We start from the raw sequence: 21,288 nt of genomic DNA on the forward strand, positions 1-21,288 counted from the left end.
TTGCGGGAGATAGTGAGGGACAGGGAAGCCTGGTGTGTTGCAGTTCATGGGGTCACAAAGGGTAGGACAGGGCTTTCACAAAGGGAAGAACAGAGCTTAGTGACTGAACAACATATGTATGCTGGGCCCCTTCATTGTTCCCCTGAAACTATTACAACTATAGCCCACTGTTAATGGGCTATACTCCAATATAAAATTAAAAGTTAAAAATAAATAAGTAAATAAAATTGGCTTTTAAAAATGGGCCACATGACTTAAATACTAAGAATCAAGACACAAACAAGGAATTTCAAGTTTATTTGTTTCTTAAAAGATCTTCATTTGGTCTGTTGTGAATACTCAGTCAAAGGAAGCTCACTATTACGAATGAGTTTCAGTATCTGCCTGAGTGCAGAAGATAGAGGGTTAAGTTTAAATTATGTAGTTTAGTTTTGTTGGGTTTTTGTTTTTACCTCTTTATATGCTGCAGTGCACTCATAGTAGTCTCTGGAAGGCAGGCCAAGTTGAGGTTGGTCAATCTATAAAAAATGTTCAAAGAAGAAAATATTCAGTTGACAAATTATGAGCATGCCTGCCTATGTGTAAGCAAGATCTTAATGCTCTCGCTCTATATAACAAGATAACACTGAATGACTATACAATTAAGAAATGGTTTCCATAATACTTCTCAGTGTTAAACTGATGGGTAGGTGCGACAATCTGGAAGATCATATTACAGATATTTGAGAGAAACCAGGGAAATCTTAAACCCACAAAAACCATATGGGGAAGGAGTTTAATGCATAACAATGGGAGAGATAAACAAATACACACTAGAATCTAGGGCTGGAGAGTTTTATACTTTCATAGGACATTTCAGGTCCCTGAGTTTCTAATATACTCCCTTGCTGGATGTTTTCTTCTGCCCCTACCCTTAACTGTAATGGAAAAAAATAAATAAAGAAAGAAAAGGTAGAAAACCTCTACGGTGACTCAAGAAATTCTAAGCTAGTAGAAATCTTGCCAGAGATTTTTTTGAGACTCTCTACCCTAAGAGGGGGCTTCCTTGGTAGCTCAGTTGGTAAAGAATCTGCCTGCAATGCAGGAGATCGGAGTTCAATCCCTGGGTTGAGAAGATTCCATGGAGACGGGAATGTGTTCGTATTCTTGCCTGGAGAATCCCTACAGAAGAGGAGCCTGGTGGGTTATAATCCATGAGATAACAAAGAGTCGGACATGACTGAGCAACAAACACACACACACACAACACCCTAAGAGGACAGAGGAGACTCCTCTTCAGTTCTCTTCAGAGCTGCCCCACTCAGGACATCAGCAGAACCAGCTGCCAGCTGAGCATATGAAAGAGGTAATCTATCTCTGTTCCAGCACGTCCACTCCACCCTGGATACCTCACAAAAGCTCCTAGACATCCTCACAGCTTTATGAGATTCCCTCCTACATGCTGCACAGTAAGTGGGTAAAGTAAACTAGAGCATTTATGGGTGGAAGTGAGAATCCTAGCAGTGTAAAGAAACAGGGCAATATAAAAGAAACAGAACCCAGAAGACTGGCGGGGAAAGAACCAGAAGACATCCCCACAGGAGGGGTCCTGTTCCTTCTCTAACCTTCTGAGCCTCCTTAGCAACCCTCATATGGTGATCAAGCAGGATGCTGGTATTCCACAGTCAAAGGAGAGACTCTAGGAAGGCAGAAAGGATCCACTGCAGACGAGTCAGGTTCAATTGTTTTCATGGTTTTAATAAAAATGACCATAAGGATTTACATAACTGTGATATACATAAGCTTCTGTGACCTGTAACTTCTGGTAGTTTCTTTTACAGGAGACTAAAGAAAAGCTCTGTAAATGTTTTACTCCATTCCAAACATACTTATTAAGTACTAATCTCATCTTAGGCGATGTCTTAGGTTAACCTCAATGAATGGTTTATACTTTAAAAAAAATCAAATAAAGCCCTTTAAAAAGAATGACATTTTGCTTACTTTAACTGGGAAAAAAAGTACAGATGTAGCAAGCATCAAAATTATGTTCAAAATCCCATTTTTATGATCTTGTTGGAGTCAATTAGGAATTTCTGGTTTCTAACCTGTATTACTTATATAGACTAGACCATGCTCCTCTCATGAACATACAGAGAAATCAAGTGCTTTTTCTAAATTGGTGTTGTTTAGTCACTAAGCTGTGTCCAGCTCTTTGTGACTCCGTGGACTGTAGCCCACCAGGCTCCTCTGCCCCTGGGATTCCCCAAGCCAAGAATACTGGAGTGGACTGCCATGCCCTCCTCCAGGGGATCTTCCTGCCCCAGGGAGCAAACTCAAGTCTCCTGTATTGGCCGGTGGGTTCTTTACCACTGAGCCACCGGGGAAGCCCCTTTTCTAAACAGGAGAGACCTAAAGTCTTTCATTTCTTATCGTTTATTTTTATAAAGGGAGAACTGTCTACACAAAGATAGCAGAAAGGAGAGTTGAATGTCTAAAACACAGCATCAAGAAAACAGTTTCAAAACTGGAAATCCAGGTATCTGTCCTTGAATTTATTACCACTTTGTTCCTATAACTCAAATAAAAATAAGCCTTATTTCAAAATATCAATAACAACAATGCATGTGAATGTTTTGTCACAATTTAAAGATAACTCCGGTTGTTGGCCATACAAACTTACATGAATTATATGATTGGTAGAGTTTTTATCATCAGTGCCAACAAAAAAATTAATAATGACTTTTTTTCCATATTTAGAATTCAGTTGTGCAATAGATTTCTCAGCTGTCCAAGAAGAACCTAAAGAAATGAAAGGTGAAGTATATGATTAGATGTTTATTGCATTAATATGATACTATAGTATAATAATAACAGATTTTATACAGAAATAATTTTTTTTAAAGGGAAGACTGTCTTACCATATTTTTGCTCCCAGTTTTCTAGCGCCACTGGCCAATCATATATATCTGGCAACAGTCTGAGCAGAGGTTCTCCGCCTCTGCTCTCAATAGCAGCTTTAAAAAATAATGAATATAAATATATTATGAAGTCTATACATATTTTGGCATACTCCTAGTAAAATAAAATAAAGAGCACTTACTTTCATTTATGCAAGATCTATATAACATTTTTGCTTTCTGCACTGCTATAATATCTTCAGTTTTGGGTTCCTGAAGGACATCTGAAATGGAGTGTTGGTAAAACACATCAGTATAATTGTTCATTTGCAGCTCTAAAGAATATTTTCAATGCAAGTTTGGTTAAAAAAACAACAACAACAACAACAAAACACAGCAACTTGTATGTGTTCATACCTCTCCCATTCCAGGAGAGGCAGATGGCAACTCCTGGAACGGGAGAGGGAGTTGCCATCTTATGAGATCATTATTCCTGATAGAGAAGGAGGAGTTACTTTCATTAGCCAACTTAAATGAAAGTCTTTTTGACTAGATTATTAGTTTCTGGTGAACAGTGATATGTACTGCTCTGCATTACAGAAGTTACTTTTTCTGATATTGAGATTAAAAAGAAAACAAATTTGTTTTGGAATTTTGAATTTAATACGATAGTCTTCTTGATGGTTGGAGGGTAATTATTTTTGTGTGATCATACTGTTCATGCTCCAGATGAAATGTTCTACTTGCTTGGATATTAAAAAATAGTAAAAAAAAAAAAAAAAAGTTTTTATTTTTACAAAGTAACTTCTAAACGAGAACACAGAATGTAGGATAACAAAGGACTAGACACAACTTCCTCAACTTCCCAGGGAGAATGTCTTGATTATATCTGGGTTAGAACAGATATACCTAGTCTGGAAGGCAAATCTTGGTAATATCTTATAGCAACTTCAACACAGGGCCAGGGTAGAAAGAACATGCATGTCCTGTTTAGCAGAAATCATTTAATTTCTCCTGTAAAATGCATAAAGATGCCACCTTCATGGATAATACAGCATTTATCATGTTATATACAAATGAAAGCAGGAATGCTGAAATGCCAACATATTCATTTTAGTGTCTTCCATCCTTAGAGTGACTCAGCAATGGTCCACAAAACTTGGAGGGATTATCAACTTTTAATTTTGTGTGACACTCCCTGTAATGGCTTTCACACTCCCAGGTAAAATCTTGAAAATGGATCTTATTAGTTGCTAAGTTGTGCCTGACTCTTTTGTGACCCCATAGACTATGGCCCACCAGGCTCTTCTGTCCATGGGATTTCCCAGGCAAGAATAATGGAGTGGGCTGCCATTTCCTTCTTCAGGGGATCTTCCTGACCCCAGGAGACCGAACCCACATCTCCTGCACTGGCAGGCAGATTCTCTACCACTGAGCCACCTGGGAAGGCCTTAAAATGGATATATTAAGACGGAAATCTTTGATACATAAACTTAAACTTCACTAACCTTTCAAAACGACTTCTAATTCATCTCTTAAAATGTCAAAGTTACTGTAACGAGAGCTGGTCTCAGGAATGACGTTACGTTTCAACCAGCCTCCGCAAGCGTATTTGAAAAAGTCCGCACAAGGCTCAACAGTGGCATCCATGTTCTGGATCAGTCGAGCGGCTGAAAGACCAGAGAAAGGATGAGATACAGTGAAGGGTTTGTTTCATAAGTAGTTTGGAAGGGGAAAAAAAGAGACACGTTACTTCTTTATGATCAAGTCAACTGGACTGATGCTCTTCTTTTTACTTGTGGAACTGTGGACTTAGGTTGAGTGATGAATATTACCTGTGTATACTCCTTCCTTTTCTATAGTTGGTTGGTTTTATTCTTGAGAGGTCTGGGTCCTCCTATCCTGCATCTTATCTCTTTCTTTAAATAACCAAGTGTCTTGCTAGTTTCTACCTCAGATGAAAGAAAGAATGCAGGCCTTCCTTAGCCGTCCTGGGCCTGGAGTCACTCTGCACTCTGATAACTTTGGCTGCTGACTTTGTTCTTCAAGGTGCTGTGACCTTTGACCATCTACGAGGCTCTAAGGCATGTGGGATTGTTAATGAATTTTATTGTTTCAGTAAAGATCTGAAGCTATAGTTAAGACTTCTTGGACTCTGTTTACGATATTTCTGCAATTCATACTGGATATCCAATTGGCATTTGTTTATGTAGAGTCTGACATTATAAAATTAGCTGTAAGCTTGTTAGTTTTTCTTTCATCCATGATTTTATCTTTGAGAATTATGATGAAAAATCAACCAATGTTGAGTATTTACAATGTGAAAAACACTGACTGTACTAGGTGTCTCAATTAATAAAGAGATGTATGAAGAGAAAAATATTATATTATGTACAGGACTCCTGTGCTCACAATTTCTACACCTGAAACAGTGAGAAAACCCTACCATTGCCCTCCCCACATTCTTTCTCATACAAGTTGAACTGTTTTGCAAGGAAAACAAAAGAGCAATTGAGAATTCATCTGCATCAAGAAAGTATAAATTCTCAAGTGAGCTTTTGAAAATACTTTGCCTTCTGAATAAATTAATTAATTAAACACTTTTAAAGAACTGCTGAGCTGTGTGGATTTTTCCAGCTTGGAATAGTAAATCTGTCTTCCAGCTGAGCCTCGAGCCCCTGCTTCTGACCCTTTCTGGACACATTTGCCTGGCTGTCTTCTCGGTCTCCATCTCTTTAAGACTAAACTCTCTGGGTCGCCTCCAAACCAGTCCTCTCTGGATGTTTGTACTTTGGCAAGCTGAACAATTGTTATCACAGCCTCCCAGGTTTGAAATCTTGTGTAGAATTCTGTGTTTCATGCTCTCTCTTGGGCTATCAGTAACTCTTTAGCCTTTTTCCTATACTCTAGACAATCAATGTCAACCTAGTTTACATCTTCATCCCTTTTGACTAGACATCACCCAACTACTCCTCTTGCTCTTTGTTGTACTCTCTCTCTACTTCTATACATATGTTGCATATCTTTCACAAGTGAAACTTCCCCAAAGACCCTTTTGCTCTAGCTACTCCCTTGCTCAAAAATGTCAGTGGCTTGACACTGCCCAGGTTAAATTATGAACTCTTGAACTTGGCTAATCAAAAGTCTCTACCTTCTCTCTTTTTTCCTCTCTATGTAAAGTCACTCAGTCGTATCCAACTCTTTGCGACCCCATGGACTGTAGCCTATCAGGCTCCTCCATCCATGGGATTTTCCAGGCAAGAGTGCTGGAGTGGATTGTCATTTCCTTCTCCAGGGGATCTCCCCGAGCCAGGAATCGAACCCGGGTCTCCCGCATTGCAGGTAAACGCTTTACTGTCTGAGCCACCAGGGAAACCCTTTTTACTCTCTGGGTTTTCACAAAACACTGTACTTTGCCAGGTGGGTTTTGCCGCATGGACCACAAACACTCCTGTGCTTCTCTACCCTGCATCTTTGTTTCTCTCCTCCTCACTCCACCCTTGTTTAAAAAAACAGTTTTATTGGAGTACAGTTCCTTTGTAATGTTGTGTTAGTTTCTCCTGTACAGAAAAGTGAATCAGCTATACATAAACATATATTCCCTCTTTGTCACCACAGAGCAACGAGTAGAGTTCCCTGTGCCATGCAGTAGGTTCCTGTTAGTTATTTCTTTTATACATAGTAGCATATACATGTCAATCCCAATCTCCCAGTTCATCCCACCTTCTCTTGTCTCGCCTTGGTATCCGTATGTTTGTGTCTTTATTTCTGCTTTGCAAATAGGTTCATCTGCACCATTTTCCTAGATTCCACATATATGTGTTAATATACTATTTTTTTTCCTCCTTCTGACTTACTTCCCACCATATGACATGCTCAAGGTCTACTCATGTCTCTGTAAATGGCACAATTTCATTCCTTTTTATGGCTGAGTAGAAACTTGACCCTTTTAACTTCTCCCATTCTTTCCAAATTCTACCCACGACTCAAGGTTCAGCTTCTGTCCCATCTCTTCCAAACTATAGGGAAAATTTCTTTCTCTGAACTCCTGGGAGCTCACTGTCTCACTCAGTCTTGAATGCTCTAGATTAGGCTATTTTGAATTTCTCATGTGAATACCTGCTGAGTCTTCCTAACCATTCTGTTGATGAACTCAACCTCTTTGTATTCCTGTTACCTGGAATGTTCAGTAAATTGCGTTGTTTGTATGACGACATTACTGAATCATCAATGAGTCCTTTTACTTGTTCCTCCTACACATCTCCTTCCCCAGTTCCTGCAGGTCAGACCAGTTCTCATTTCACAGCCTCCAGAGTCAATCCCATACTTCCAGTTCCCACAGTTTCTATTCTTTCTTGGGCCTTCCTCTCTAAGGCTCTATTCATGTCCTTTCACCAAAGTATGGCCCCAGGCCTCTCCCCATGCCATCCATCCCACGTGTCAAATGGATTCACACCATCCTAGCATTTCAGTATGAGATTTTCCACTCCAAACTATTCAATATTCCACTACAAAGTACTCAATCATCTCGCATTCATAATAAAATCCAGATTCATAGCATAATCTAACCTTAATATACCTAGAGAAGCTTCTCTCACCACATTCTTACATGAGCCATCTGCCCCAATTAAATGAATGTATTCATTTTATGCTATGAAACATCTTACATTTCTCCATTTCTGTAACTTTGACTATGTTGCCTCAACCCTTGTCAAAATATCCTTTTTTACTTTTTCACATTCAGAAATTTTAGGCTCGTTCAAGGCCCAGTTCAAATCCTTTTTCTTCATGAAGGACGGTCCCTACAAAGCCCATACTGGCTGACATCCATTTTTCTGTTGGAAAATCCATTGCCTCTTCACCTGGATTGTGGTTCCCGTAAAGGTAGAGATACAATTTCCAGTTTTCTCTCAGAGTCTAACATTGTGCTTGATCAAGACTTGTCAGTAAAAATTCTAACTTGAAACTTCGGTAAAGATTAAGAAATAGATCCTAAAAAGGAGAAAATGAAAATCTCTTAAACTTTTAAGGAAATGAAGATAGGATGACAGGGGAAATAAAAATAAAGACCTTAAATAATAGAAGATTATTATGTAAAGTGAAAAGCCAGAAAGCTGGAACCTGAAAGGACTACTATCTGAAGACATTCTCAGCACACACATTCTCAGCAATTTATACAACTCCTGTCTTTCAACATCCTTTAAAAAGTGTAAGCTGAATGTTGTAAAGGCAACCACCATTTTGAAAGTACTTCTACTTTCTTCTCTTCTCTAGATGGCTTCTATCCTAACACCACAAAGAGCCATAGACTCCTAGTTAGGAGGGCATCAAGCTCAGAGGTTAAAGCGTCTGCCTCCAATGTGGGAGACCTGGGTTCGATCCCTGGGTCGGGAAGTTCCCCTGGAGAAGGAAATGGTAACCCACTCCAGTATTCTTGCCTGGAGAATCCCAGGGATGGAGAAGCCTGGTAGCCTACAGTCCACGGGGTCGCAAAGAGTCGGACACGACTGAGCGACTCCACTTTCACTTTCTTTCAGGAGGGCATTGAACACATACTGACCCACCCTGAATGAAAAGGAGGAGCAGTGGCTTAAGTTCCACATTCATGAGCTCAAATGAGCGCAAATACATGCCACGTTCACACAGTCTCACCTCCCACAACGAAAAAGACGATCCTTCCCATCTTAGGCTGAATTCCTCACTTGATACCCAGTGAAACTACTTACGTCTGGACAACAAACCAAAGAAGCAGCATTCAAGCAATTTGTGAGGTATGTGCAGACGAGAGAGAGAGAGAGAGAGAGAGAGAGAGAGAGAGAGAGAGAGAGCGAGAGCGAGAGAGAGAGCAAGAGCGAGAGTGAGCACACCTCTGCCAACCCTTTCTGTGCCACTTTTAAAGTTTCCCTTTGACCAGAGAGCTCATCGGAGCGCAGGAGCTTCCAATCACATCAAAGAAAGTTCTGTTCTGATGAATATTTTGGGGCCATGGGCCAAGGCAAGTCATGGGCTAGCACTTTCATGCTGGGGCTTTGATCAACCTTCCTTTAATCTCTTATTGTGGGTTTTGATTCCCGTTTTGCACCTTATCCTCTGGACCTCCTCTGTGCTGGCTTTCCTTTGAAGTCAGCAGTAGACTCACGGGTAGGAGGGCCATAGGAAACAGACCCACCACTGTCAAACTGATTGTAATTGTTTTTATACTTTGTGCTTTGTTTTGAATTACTCAACCTCTCCACAAAGCCACACCTGGGGCTCTTCAGATGTTTCCTAATCTGTGAGTTTCTGACTTCTGAGTAAACAAATGTGGTTTAAAAACAAACAAAATTATTTTACTTTCATAAACAGGCACAAAAATGATGTAGCAAATGCCTATGTATTGACATGAAATGATGTTGACCAGATGTTTATAAAGGTGAAAAAATGTGTATATTATGATTTTTTGAAAATCTGCATAAAAACAGAGACAGTCTAAAAGGTCTTTACAACAATTATATCCCGGTAGAGGGATTATGAGTGTGTTTAATTTTGTGTTATTTGCTTATCTCTATTTTCCAATTTGTATTAGATGAACATGCTTTGCTTTTACAATAAGAAAAGAGTTTATTTTTAACTTAAGAAAATAGTCACACAAAGACAAGAAAAGTAATCTTTTATTAATAATGAGCTTATTTCTCATGAATGACAATTCTGAATGTTCTAGGCTGATAATAAATGGCACACTGTTTTTTTCTCCAACTAATCTTTTTGTAACATTTGCCCAACTTATTTGACCATAGGAATTTAAAAACAAGCTCAGCTACCATCTGGGACATTATTAATTGCTGTATTCATTACCAGGGTCTATCATATGGGTATGGATTAAAAGATGCTACATAAGCTGAGAAAATGTTTAGAGTTCTTAAATTAGTCAAACTTGTTCTGAATCCCTGAGCTTCCCCACTTTCTAGTTGTAAAAGAATAAGTAGTTCCTGGACGTCCCTGGTAGTCCAGTGGTTAAGAATCTGCCTTCCATTTAAGGAAAAAAAAAAGAATCTGCCTTCCAACGCAGGGGACACAGGTTTGATCTCCAGTCAGGGAAGTAAGATCCCACATGCTGCAAAGCAACTAAGCCTGCACTCAGACACCACAGCTTCTGAAGCCCACATTCTGTGAGCTTGTGGGTCATGTGGTCCACAACTAGAGAAAGCCTGCGCACCACAAGAAAGACCCAGGGCAGCCAAAAAGAAAACCAGCCAAAAAAGTAGCTTCCCCGAGATCCAGAAGCTAGTAAGTAAAGGAGACCCAGAACTTACACTTGGGTGTGTGTGGCTCCCCACTCACACTCTCCCCTCCACACTCTGGCCATAGCCGGAGTGTGTGAGAAGCAGTGAGCATGCGCCATCCCTCTCTCCTCCTCCACTTCTTCCCAATTACGCTTTATTCTCTCCTTGCCCTGCCCTCTTCTTCACCTCCTCTCCTCCCCTCAATGTTGAGCTTATCACCAGAAACTAGCGCAGAGTCCAAGAAAGGAGAAGGCATCAGAATTTGGAGTCTGTAGGGGCCAGGAAGAAGGACAGGGAAAGAAACAGATGAATTCTTCACAGAGGAACAAGCAGACAGAGGCACACCCAGGAGAGCTCTTCTTGAGGTAGACACGTAGCAGGGTTCTTGCCTAACCCTCCTCTAGATAGAACAGGATGGATGATGGAGAGAGAAGATTTTCCATGATATATTTTACAGCAACAACTTTCAACTCTGTTTAACCATGTGAATCACCTTAGAAGCCTTTTAAACATAAAGATGCAAAGTATAGATCCCTGATCAATCAAAACCTTTGAGGTGGTTCCAGCATCTTTTAATGCTTCCTGAATGATTCTAATGTCCATCCAAGGGAAGAACTACCAGATTAGACAATAGAGAAACATGGAAAATGAAAACAAGAGAACTCAGTATCAGCAAGTAAAGATAGTACTATGCTTAGATGTGTGTGTGTGTGCTCAGTTGTGTCCAGCGTTTTGCGACCTGACTGACCCATGGACTCTAGCCTGTCAGGCTCTGCTGTCAATGCAACTTTCAAGGGAAGGATACTGGAGTGGGTTGCCCTTTCCTACTCCAGGCATACCTGGATGGATCAGGCCTATTCCCTCTCACCTTTCCAGCCTATAAGTGTGAATGGCCTCGTGTCATGACAACCCATATTTCTGAGTGCACTGATCCTTTCCGAGTCCCTGGCACAGTATGGAAGGTAACCACACACGTGTCTTCTGTACAGGCCCACTCTCCTTAGGCCTCCAATATACTGGCTTTGCCTCCACAACCTTTTTTCCTGGATCCCATCCACAACCTCTGGTGCAGGGAACATGCTCTCTTCCATCAGTCACTGTCTTAGAGGAGTCCCAAGAGGGCTTATGGTCCCTCCAGGTGAGGAGCTCTCTTGATTTTATCTCCACGCCTTCCTCTACCAAGAACCACAAGGACCAGTGAGCCTGGTTTGGGGGGAGAGCCACAATAGCCAAAACTGGACTGCATACAGAATCACTTCTCCGATGGGAAAGGTTTTCTTCCACAGACATTTGTGTTGAGCTTGACTTTTTATTCCTCTGAGATGAGCTCTATCTATCTCAGGAGGACCCTGGCCCTCTCAGCAAATAGACCCAAGACACAACCACTCCACTAGTTATCAGACAAGATTAGGCATGGTGGAATTCCAGCTTCACTAGAAACCAGCTACTGGTCTACCTCAAGAAGAGGCAATCCATGGTCTGCCTTTGAATGCCAATAGCTTCCAATATCTTAGGATCCCCCTTTTTTTTCTGTATGCCATGCTTTCAAATAACATCAATGGTTTGCTGACTGAAAATGGAATTTGGGGCAATATCAAAATAAAGATTTCTAAATTTATACATGTACTTTCCATAGAGGCCAGTTTTCTGGTCCTGTGTGTATGAATGTGTATGTGTATTTTAAAGAGACTTCTGCAGGTGTCAGGTGCTCCTAGGAAGACTCTCAGGAAAATAATGTAATCTGAAATAAATGATTGCCACTGGATAGCAAGAAGCTTTGTGTTGTGGCACTTTGTTGTAAGTTTAATTTTCTTTAATGTTGATCCTTACTTAGTAGATCTCTGATACATTCCCGTGCAAATGAATTAACAGGAATCATGAATAGGGTTCAGACTTAAACTGAAGAAAGTAGGGAAAACCACTAAAGCATTCAGGTATGACCTAAATCAAATCCCTTATTGATTATACAGTGGAAGTGAGAAATAGATTCAAGGGATTAGATCTGTTAGACAGAGTGCCTGGTGAACTATGGACAGAGGTTCGTGACATTGTGCAGGAGGCAGTGATCAAACCATCCCCAAGAAAAAGAAATGCAAAAAGGCAAAATGGTGGTCTGAGGAAGCCTTACAAATAGCTGTGAAAAGAAGAGAAGCTAAAGGCAATGGAGAAAAGGAACGATATACCCAATTGAATGCAGAGTTCCAAAGAATAGCAAGGAGAGATAAGAAAGCCTTCCTTGGTGATCAGTGCAAAGAAATATAGAAAAACAATAGAATGGGAAAGACTAGAGATCTCTTCAAGAGAATTAGAGATACCAAGAGAATACGTCATGCAAAGATGGGCACAATAAAGGACAGAAATGGTATGGACCTAAGAGAAGCAGAAGATATTAAGAAGAAATGGCAAGAATACACAGAAGAACTATACAAAAAAGATCTTCATGACCCAGATAATCTCAATGGTATGATCACTCACCTAGAGTCAGACATCCTGGAATGAGAAGTCAGTGGGCCTTAGGGAGCATCACTACGATCAAAGCTAGTGGAGGTGATGGAATTCCAGTTGAGTATTTCAAATTCTAAAAGATGATGCTTATGCCAGCAAATTTGGAAAACTCAGCAGTGGCTGAAGGACTGGAAAAGGTCAGTTTTCATTCCAATCCCAAAGAAAGGCAATGCCAAAGAATGCTCAAACTACCACACAATTGCACTCATCTCAGTCAGTTCAGTTCAATCGCTCAGTCGTGTCTGACTCTTTGTGACCCCATGGACTGCAGCCCACCAGGCCTCCCTGTCCATCACCAACTCCCAGGGTTTACCCAAACTTATGTCCATCAAGTCGGTGATGCCGTCCAACCATCTCATCCCTCTGTCGTCCCTTTCTCCTCCAGCCTTCAATCTTTCCCACCATCAGGGTCTTTTCCAATAAACCAGTTCTTTGCATCAGGTGGCCAAAGTATTGGAGGTTCAGCTTCAAAATCAGTCTTTCCAATGAACACCCAGGACTGATCTCCTTTAGGATGGACTGGTTGGATCTCCTTGCAGTCCAAGGGACTCTCAAAAGTCTTCTCCAACATCACAGCTCAAAAGCATCATTTCTTCAGCGCTCAGCTTTCTTTATTGTCCAACTCTCACATCCATACTTGACTACTGAAAAAACAATAGCCTTGACTGGACAGACCTTTGTTGACAAAGTAATGTCTCTGCTTTTTAATATGCTGTCTAGGTTGGTCATAGCTTTTCTTCAAAGGAGTAAGCATCTTTTAATTTCATGGCTGCAATCACCATCTGCAGTGATTTTGGAGCCCCCAAAAATAAAGTCTGCCACTATTTGACTGTTTCCCCATCTATTTCCCATGAAGTGATGGGACCAGATGCCATGATCTTAGTTTTGTGAATGTAGAGCTTTAAGCCAACTTTTTTACTCTCCTCTTTCACTTTCATCAAGAGGCTCTTTAGCTATTCTTTACTTTCTGCCATAAGGGTGGTGTCATCTGCATATCTGAGGTTATTGATATTTCTCCTGGCAATCTTGATTCCAGCTTGTGCTTCTTCCAGCCCAACGTTTCTCATGATGTACTCTGCATATAAGTAAAATAAGCAGTGTGACAATATACAGCCTTGACATACTCCTTTTCCTATTTGGAACAAGTCTGTTGTTCCATGCCCAGTTCTAACTATTGCTTCCTGACCTGCATACAGATTTCTCAAGAGGAAGGTCAGGTGGTCTGGTATTCCCATCTCCTTCAGAATTTTCCAGAGTTTGTTGTGATCCACGCAAAGGCTTTGGCATAATCAATAAAGCAGAAATAGATGTTTTCTTGGAACTCTCTTGCTTTTTTGATGATCCAGCGGATTTTGGCAATTTGATCTCTGGTTCCTCTGCCTTTTCTAAAACCAGCTTGAACATCTCGAAGTTCACAGTTCCTACATGCTAGTAAAGTAATGCTCAAAATTCTCCAAGCCAGGCTTCAACAGTACGTGAACCATACTCTTCCAAACAGTGTTCCAAGTAGACTAGTTCCAAATAGGGAAATGAGTATGTCAAGGCTGTATATTGTCACACTGCTTATTTAACTTATATGCAGAGTACATCATGAGAAATGCTGGGCTGGAGGAAGCACAAGCCAGAATCAGGATCGCCAGGAGAAATATCAATAACCTCAGATATGCAGATGACATCACCCTTATGGCAGAAAGTGAAGAAGAACTAAAGAGCCTCTTGATGAAAGTGAAAGAGGAGAGTGAAAAAGTTGGCTTAAAGCTCAACATTCACAAAACTAAGATCATGGTATCTGGTCCTATCACTTCATGGCAAATAGATGGAGAAACAGTGGCAGACTATTTTGGGGGGTTCCAAAATCACTGCAGATGGTGACTGAAGCCATGAAATTAAAAGACGCTTGCTCTTTGGAAGAAAAGTTATGACCAACCTAGATAGCATATTCAAAAGCAGAGACATTACTTTGCCAACAAAGGTCCGTTTAGTCAAACCTATGGTTTTTCCATAGCTTTGTGAGAGTTGGACTATAAAGAAAGCTGAGCACTGAAGAATTGATGTTTTTGACCTGTGGTGTTGGAGAAGACTTTTGAGGGTCCCCTGGACTGCAAGGAGATCCAACCAATCCATCCTAAAGGAGATCAGTCCTGAATATTCATTGGAAGGACTGATGCTGAAGCTAAAACTCTAATATTTTGGCCACCTGATGTGAAGAACTGACTCATTGGAAAAGACCTTGATGCTGGGAAAGACTGAAGGCAGGAGGAGAAGGGGATGACAGAGGATGAGATGGTTGGATGGCATCACCGACTTGATGGACATGAGTTTGGGTAAACCCTGGGAGTTGGTGATGGACAGGGAGGCCTGGTATGCTGCAGTTCATGGGGTCGCAAAGAGTCGGACATGACTGAGCAACTGAACTCAACTGAACTGAACTGATGAATAGGGTGAATTTCTATTATTTGATGGATTTGTTCTAAAGTCAACAGTAACACTGAATTAACAAATATTGATTCTGTATAGCTCAGGAAACTCAGTGCCCTGTGGTGACCTTAATTGGAAGGAAATTGAAAAAAGAGGGGATATATAGCAGATATAGCGATATAGCGGATTCACTTTGCTGTACAGTAGAAACTAACACAAATTGAAAGCAACTATTCTCCAATAAAAATTCATTTTAAAAAATTCTGAAGCACTGACCCTTGGAAAATACAATGTTAAGTTCCTATGAGCCTCTGATCACACAGCATTTTCATCAACTGATCAATACATAACCTTGTTTTATGTGTTCCTGTTTAATTTCTGATTTAATATATACTCATCGATTCATTAACATTGAAGTCAGAGCCAACAGCACTACAACTCATACCTGAGTGAAGCTTATGTATCACATATCTTTTCTCTGTAAGGCACATCACAGCCTTCTTGCACTTAGGAACACTAGATAGCACTTCAGCACTAGGCCTGGGGACCATTTTAAACAATACGATAATTAACAAATTGTATAAAAAATGTGAAACATGTGGCAGTAAAAAGAGCAAGAGAAGGACCCTCGTTTACAGTCTCATTGGACATCATCAGGGTACACGTATGCGGGTGACAGAAATCTTTCATCAATCTATAAATGATCTCGAAAATGTGAAGATTGATTTGGAGGTTACAAATAAATTTTAGCCAGTAAGCAAATTAGCAAATATAAAATTTGTAAATGACTAGGGTCAACTACACTTTTGTCCATTTTTTTCTTTCAGGCTTTAAAAAAATATCCAGGAAAATGTGCAAAACAAGCAACTATATTAAGTGGAAATGGACTTGAATAATTTCTTTCTCAGTTACTATTGTATTATTAAAAAATCCTGGCCACTATATGTTTTAGTGTTGAACATTTTCAATAGACTAGGCATCTATTTATTTACAACGAATATGAAACATTCCTAGCTTGGTGGCAAATTTCCTTCAGTGACTATTCTTTCCCTGCTTAAATCAGGTTTAAGGAAGCTGTTATGAGCAAAACTGTTTTCAGCTATTCTCTCTCAGTCGGCCTACGCCCTTGGTTTTTTGCTCCCAACCACACGACATTTTCATTTTAGTATCTTAAAAATTACTATAATCATCAGCCTGGTCTATGACCATTTTGGAAGTGTCCAGAAGACATCAGATAAATGCTGGGCATCTAGGAGCAAACGCTCCTGTGAAGACCAGAGGACATTCATTTCTGATTCAACCTCCTAACCTGTCTGCTTTATTAACAGATACCAAGCTTGATACTCGGGTTTCCCTGGTGGCTCAGTGGTAAAGAACCCACCTGTCAATGCAGGAGACACAAGAGATGTGGGTTCAATCCCTGGGTTGCAAAGATCCCCTGGAGAAGGAAATGGCAACCCACTCCAGTATTCTTGCCTGGGAAATCCCATAGACAGAGGAGCCTGGTGGGCTACAATCCAAAGGCTTGCAAAGAGTCGGACATGACTAAGCAACTAAACAACAAACCACAAAGCTTGCTATTGCTTACTAGGCAATTTTTGACAATTTAAAAATCTCCTTTGACAACATTCTGAAAGTACTGCTGACCTCATTCCCCTGCTGCCGCCCTCCTCCCACCATCTCCCAACCAAAATTAAGGCAAAGTCAGAACGTTTTGAAAGAACACAAGGAAAATGCAATGTAATTACAACGGGTCACAAAGGACTCCATTCAGAAGGCAGCAATGTAGAAACTAGAATCTGGGGGACCATTCGTAAAGAGAAAATGACTGAAAATCAGCAAGCACACAGACTAATGCTAATAAAACCAAACAGTTTTCATTATAAATGTTCAGATTCTTGCAAAATCCAACCCTCCTTTTTAAATGAAATCCCTGTTTCAAATGGCTTTTCTGATACCTTGGTTAGAGAAAGGTAAGCAGGTGAGGGAATACCTGATGCTAGATGTAATCAGGATGTAATAAGAACTGCTAATCATTTAGTCAAACACTCCCTGTCAACCACTGGGTGAGTTCAAGCTAAGCCAAAGTCAAATCTTGCACTAGTCCAACTGGTCAGTGCCAAAAGCCACCTCTATACCACTGTTCAGAAACTGGATTTACACAAGTAGATTTGAAGAAAGTTTCAAGATAGTGAATTTTCTCTGTAGAGTTGAAACTCCCAGGAAAGGAGATTTACTTTTCGTGTTTTAGCTTGAAGAGTAATTAGTTTAAAATTGTATTTATATACGACACGCATATGTGCTCAGCCATGTCTGACTCTTTGTGACCCCATCTGGCAATGTAACCCGCCAGACTCCTCTGTCCAGGCAAGAATACTGGAGTGGGTTGCCATTTCCTCCTTCAGGGGATCTTCTCAACCCAGGGACTGAATTCTGCATATGGCACATCTCCTGCTTTGGGAGGCAGATTCTTTACCACTGTACCATGTGACCAATTTACCTTGAATGCATAAGCACAAACATACACTCAGAACCACACCCCGTCAGGAGGCATACCCACATACACACAGACACAAGCTATACATAGTTAACCTGGAATCCATTTGCTATCAGATTTACAGATAAACTCACTGTCACGTTTATAGGTAAAATATAAACTATAGGATTTTAATTAAGGTTCAGCCAAAGATGCATATGTCATAATAACAATAAAAAGTCAGTGTTTGACACGTGTTAGGCACCAGACACTTACTTCATGCATTTGCTTCAAACTTTAAGTTTGAAGTATGGCAACAATATTTTTGTCCCCACTTTGTGTGCCTGGTCGCTCAGTCACGTCTGACTCTTTGAGACCCCATGGACTGTAGCCCGCCAAGTTCCTCTGTCCGTGGGGATTCTCCAGGCAAAATACTGGAGAGGTTTGCCATGCCTTCCCCCAGGGGATCTTCCCAATCCAGGGATCAAACTCAGGTCTCCTGCATTGCAGGCAGATTCTTTGCTGTCTGAGCCAACAGAGAAGCCCACTTTAGAGCTATAGTAATTGAGTCCCTACTTTAGAGCTAAAGAAATTTAAGATAAGGAATCTGTATGCGAAGTCACACTGTTGGTAAGTAGCAATGCTGAAGGTTTTAATTATTTTTCTTTCTTACAACATCTTCCCATTGCTCTATAAATAGGACATATTATGTTTATTTTAAGGAAACCTAGGCATTGAATGATTACATGCTTGAAGTTATCAATATGACTTTAGAGAGAGCCTAGGTCTAACTTTAAGCTGATGTCTTTCTACAGAATCATCCTTCCATAACTCCAAATAACACCAGAAAACATTTTGAAAGCTCCACAGAGAGAATCCAAATTAAATTATATAGCAGTCACTGTTTTTTTGATGCCCAATTAAGATTTTAATTGCTTCATAACATGAGTATAGCTACATAAAGTTTTTCACCTCGTTTGACCCTAGACTTTAGAACTTGTATAGATAATTACAGAAATCTCAAGTCTAATGGACCTACAGTAATAATACTTAGTTGGCGTTTCCAAATTAGTGAAATTCTTCAGCCTTATCTTACAGCCCATTTAAATGAATGGCTCATAGCCAAGAGAGGATAGTCAATAATTTTCCAGTAGGGATTCCTTCAAAATTCACAACCCAAAACATCCTGTTAACAAATGGAAGCCCTGAAACTGTGTTACAATGAAGTTAAAGTGCCCTAAATCTAAAAATAAATTTTCTTTTTCAAGTCCAATTTGCATTTTAAATCCTAAAAGATTCTCTGCTGTTAAAAAGCTATTAAAGATTATACTGCAATTTAAATACAATATATCACTTAAAATAAGTTATCAAGGCTGCATGTTGATTATAATACTAATGAATAATAATATTCCTCATTTAAGGAAAGATGAAGGTTATGAAAAGGCTATATTGTTCCCTTTGTAACTTTATTAGGTAGATCTCAAACTCTGGACACTGGTGGGTATCTCTAAGGAGAAAGCAATGAGATTACATGGCCATGTTTCTCCCATTTAAAAATTTTGCTATTTTGGATCATGCTGTCAAACAAAGTGATCAGTCCAACTTCAGTGATATGCAATTACTGGGAGTAATTCAAAACATTCTGCCTTTGCATCAGTTTTGGATAGGGAGTGGTGCAAGATCACAATAGAAGGATAAACTGGGTCATTGGTGCTTTAGAATGCTGCCTAAAATGAAGTCAAAATCATAAAAACAAAACAAAACTCTAGTGGGCACTATGCCATGGAGTACATAATAACAAATTAGGCATTTAGTGAATACAAGGTAGTGTAAGCTCCATATGTGTATCTTTTTAAAACCTATCTCCTATTACAGAAGACCCAGAAGATTATGTTAAATCATTTGCCTTCTCCAAAAAAGATTTTTTTCGTTGTGGACCATGAAAAGACTCTGAAATTTTCAACAACTATTTTTGAGTACCCCCAGATGTCTGACACTTGGGATCTGAATATATGCCATGGTGAATGTGTGTTGTGTGTTAGTCGCTCAGTCGTGCCCGACTCTTTGTGACCCCATGGACTGCAATCCACCAGGTTCCTCTGTCCATGAGATTTTCCAGGCAAGGATACTGGAGTGGGTTGCCATTTCCTTCTCCAAATCCCTGCCCTCACAGAATCTGCAGGGTTTCCTCTGACACAAGACTTTTTCTTTCATGATGTACATGAATTCCTATAAAGTAACTATATCTAGAAAGGAAGGGTTGTTATGCTCTACTCTCATTTCCAATTCCCAAACTTATCTAGTATTCAGTTGACAGGTAAAGCTCCTATTTTATATAACTCAGAGATAAGGAGATACTTGCAGTATGCTTCTATAAATGAGCTTATTTTGGGTGATTGTGCGGACTAACCAGGAGTCTGAATGAGCATACTACGAGTGAAACATATTCCTGGGATAGAGGAATCTTCAAGGATGATGGTCAAAAACCAGCCACACTTAGCCAAACAGAGACATTTAAGAGAAGGTGAGCACAGGATCTCATTAAAGGAGAGCAGAGATGAGTTATTGAGAAGGGAGAAGCTCTGAGAGAGCTGGTGTTGGAAAAGAAAGGACAGACTAGTGGAGATTTTGGTCATATGAAGCTGGAAATGCTTAAGTAAGTAGGAAATTAGTTACAAAATCTCCCTGAAAGAAGAAAACAGTGGGAGAGAAATACATACAGAAACTGTCTCCTTGTTGACCCAGTTCTAGCTTAGGAGGGTAGAATTAACAAGGAAAATTAAACCACCAAGAAGAGAATAATTGACTTTACTGCTAGCAAAAGAGATAGATCAGACGGAAAAGGGCTAAACTCGGGAAATTTGATGCGGAGATACAAAACTAAGAAATGTGATTTCAGTATGTGGAACAGTCAGAATGAGACCACTTCTTTGCTGCTGTATTTATGTATCAGGTGCCCCGAAAACACCTTGCTTAGACAACAGTGGCTTTCTAACCAAGATAAGGAACCTGACAGAATAAATATAAACAAATATAAAATGTAAATAAAATATATAAATATAAAACAAAAAATATTCATATATGCAATCAGTATTTATTGGTGACTTACTATTTGCGATGCACCTTGTTAGCTGCTAGAAACAGACTGATGAGTAAGATAGAAATAGTTATTATAGTGGGGCAAATCTAGACATTGGAGAACTAACTACAAGTATGATGTGAGTTATGGGTAAACATATAGGATGTGTTGGGAGCAAAGGTGGAAAAGGCGATGGCACCCCACTCCAATACTCTTGCCTGGAAAATCCCATGGACGGAGAGGCCTGGTGGACTGCAGTCCACGGGGTTGCAAAGAGTCGGACACGACTGAGCGACTTCACTTTCACTTTTCACTTTCATGCATTGGAGAAGGAAATGGCAACCCACTCCAGTGTTCTTGCCTGGAGAATCCCAGGGGCGGGGTGGCCTGGTGGGCTGCCGTCTATGGGGTCGCAGAGTCAGACACGACTGATGCGACTTAGCAGCAGCAGCAGGGAACAAAGGAGTTAGCTAGGCAAAGGTGAAAGAGGGAAGATATTTCATTCATTCATTCATTCATTCAACAGATAGTGGAGTCAGGAACAGAGTTATGGTCCAGGCAGAGAAGGTGAGTGACGGGCTTGACAAAAGAGGCGACTGAAAGAGGATTGGAGTGTAGAGCAGCTCTCTGTGAGTATGGAAAGACAGGTCATCCTCAGAAGGAAGGATACAG

General features: G+C 40.2%; 1 protein-coding gene across 36 annotated transcripts in view; it reads right to left on the minus strand.

Moving 5' to 3' along the window:
• MME (membrane metalloendopeptidase) overlaps positions 1-21,288 on the minus strand; it is a 108,505-nt gene that overhangs the window by 65,914 nt on the left and 21,303 nt on the right. For 35 of the 36 annotated variants that reach the window (XM_015092585.3, XM_015092581.3, XM_060394537.1 and 32 more), the window contains 5 exons: positions 4,385-4,546; positions 3,080-3,160; positions 2,898-2,993; positions 2,660-2,778; positions 453-518 (listed from right to left, as the gene is read on the minus strand). In XM_015092585.3, the coding sequence (XP_014948071.1) occupies positions 453-518; positions 2,660-2,778; positions 2,898-2,993; positions 3,080-3,160; positions 4,385-4,546 (524 nt within the window). Of the gene's footprint in view, positions 1-452; positions 519-2,659; positions 2,779-2,897; positions 2,994-3,079; positions 3,161-4,384; positions 4,547-8,528; positions 8,629-21,288 lie in introns of those variants that run through there. The other variant, XM_060394615.1, reaches the window with a different exon arrangement.

The sequence above is a fragment of the Ovis aries genome, chromosome 1 (genome assembly GCF_016772045.2).
Source record: "Ovis aries strain OAR_USU_Benz2616 breed Rambouillet chromosome 1, ARS-UI_Ramb_v3.0, whole genome shotgun sequence".
NCBI lineage: Eukaryota > Metazoa > Chordata > Mammalia > Artiodactyla > Bovidae > Ovis > Ovis aries.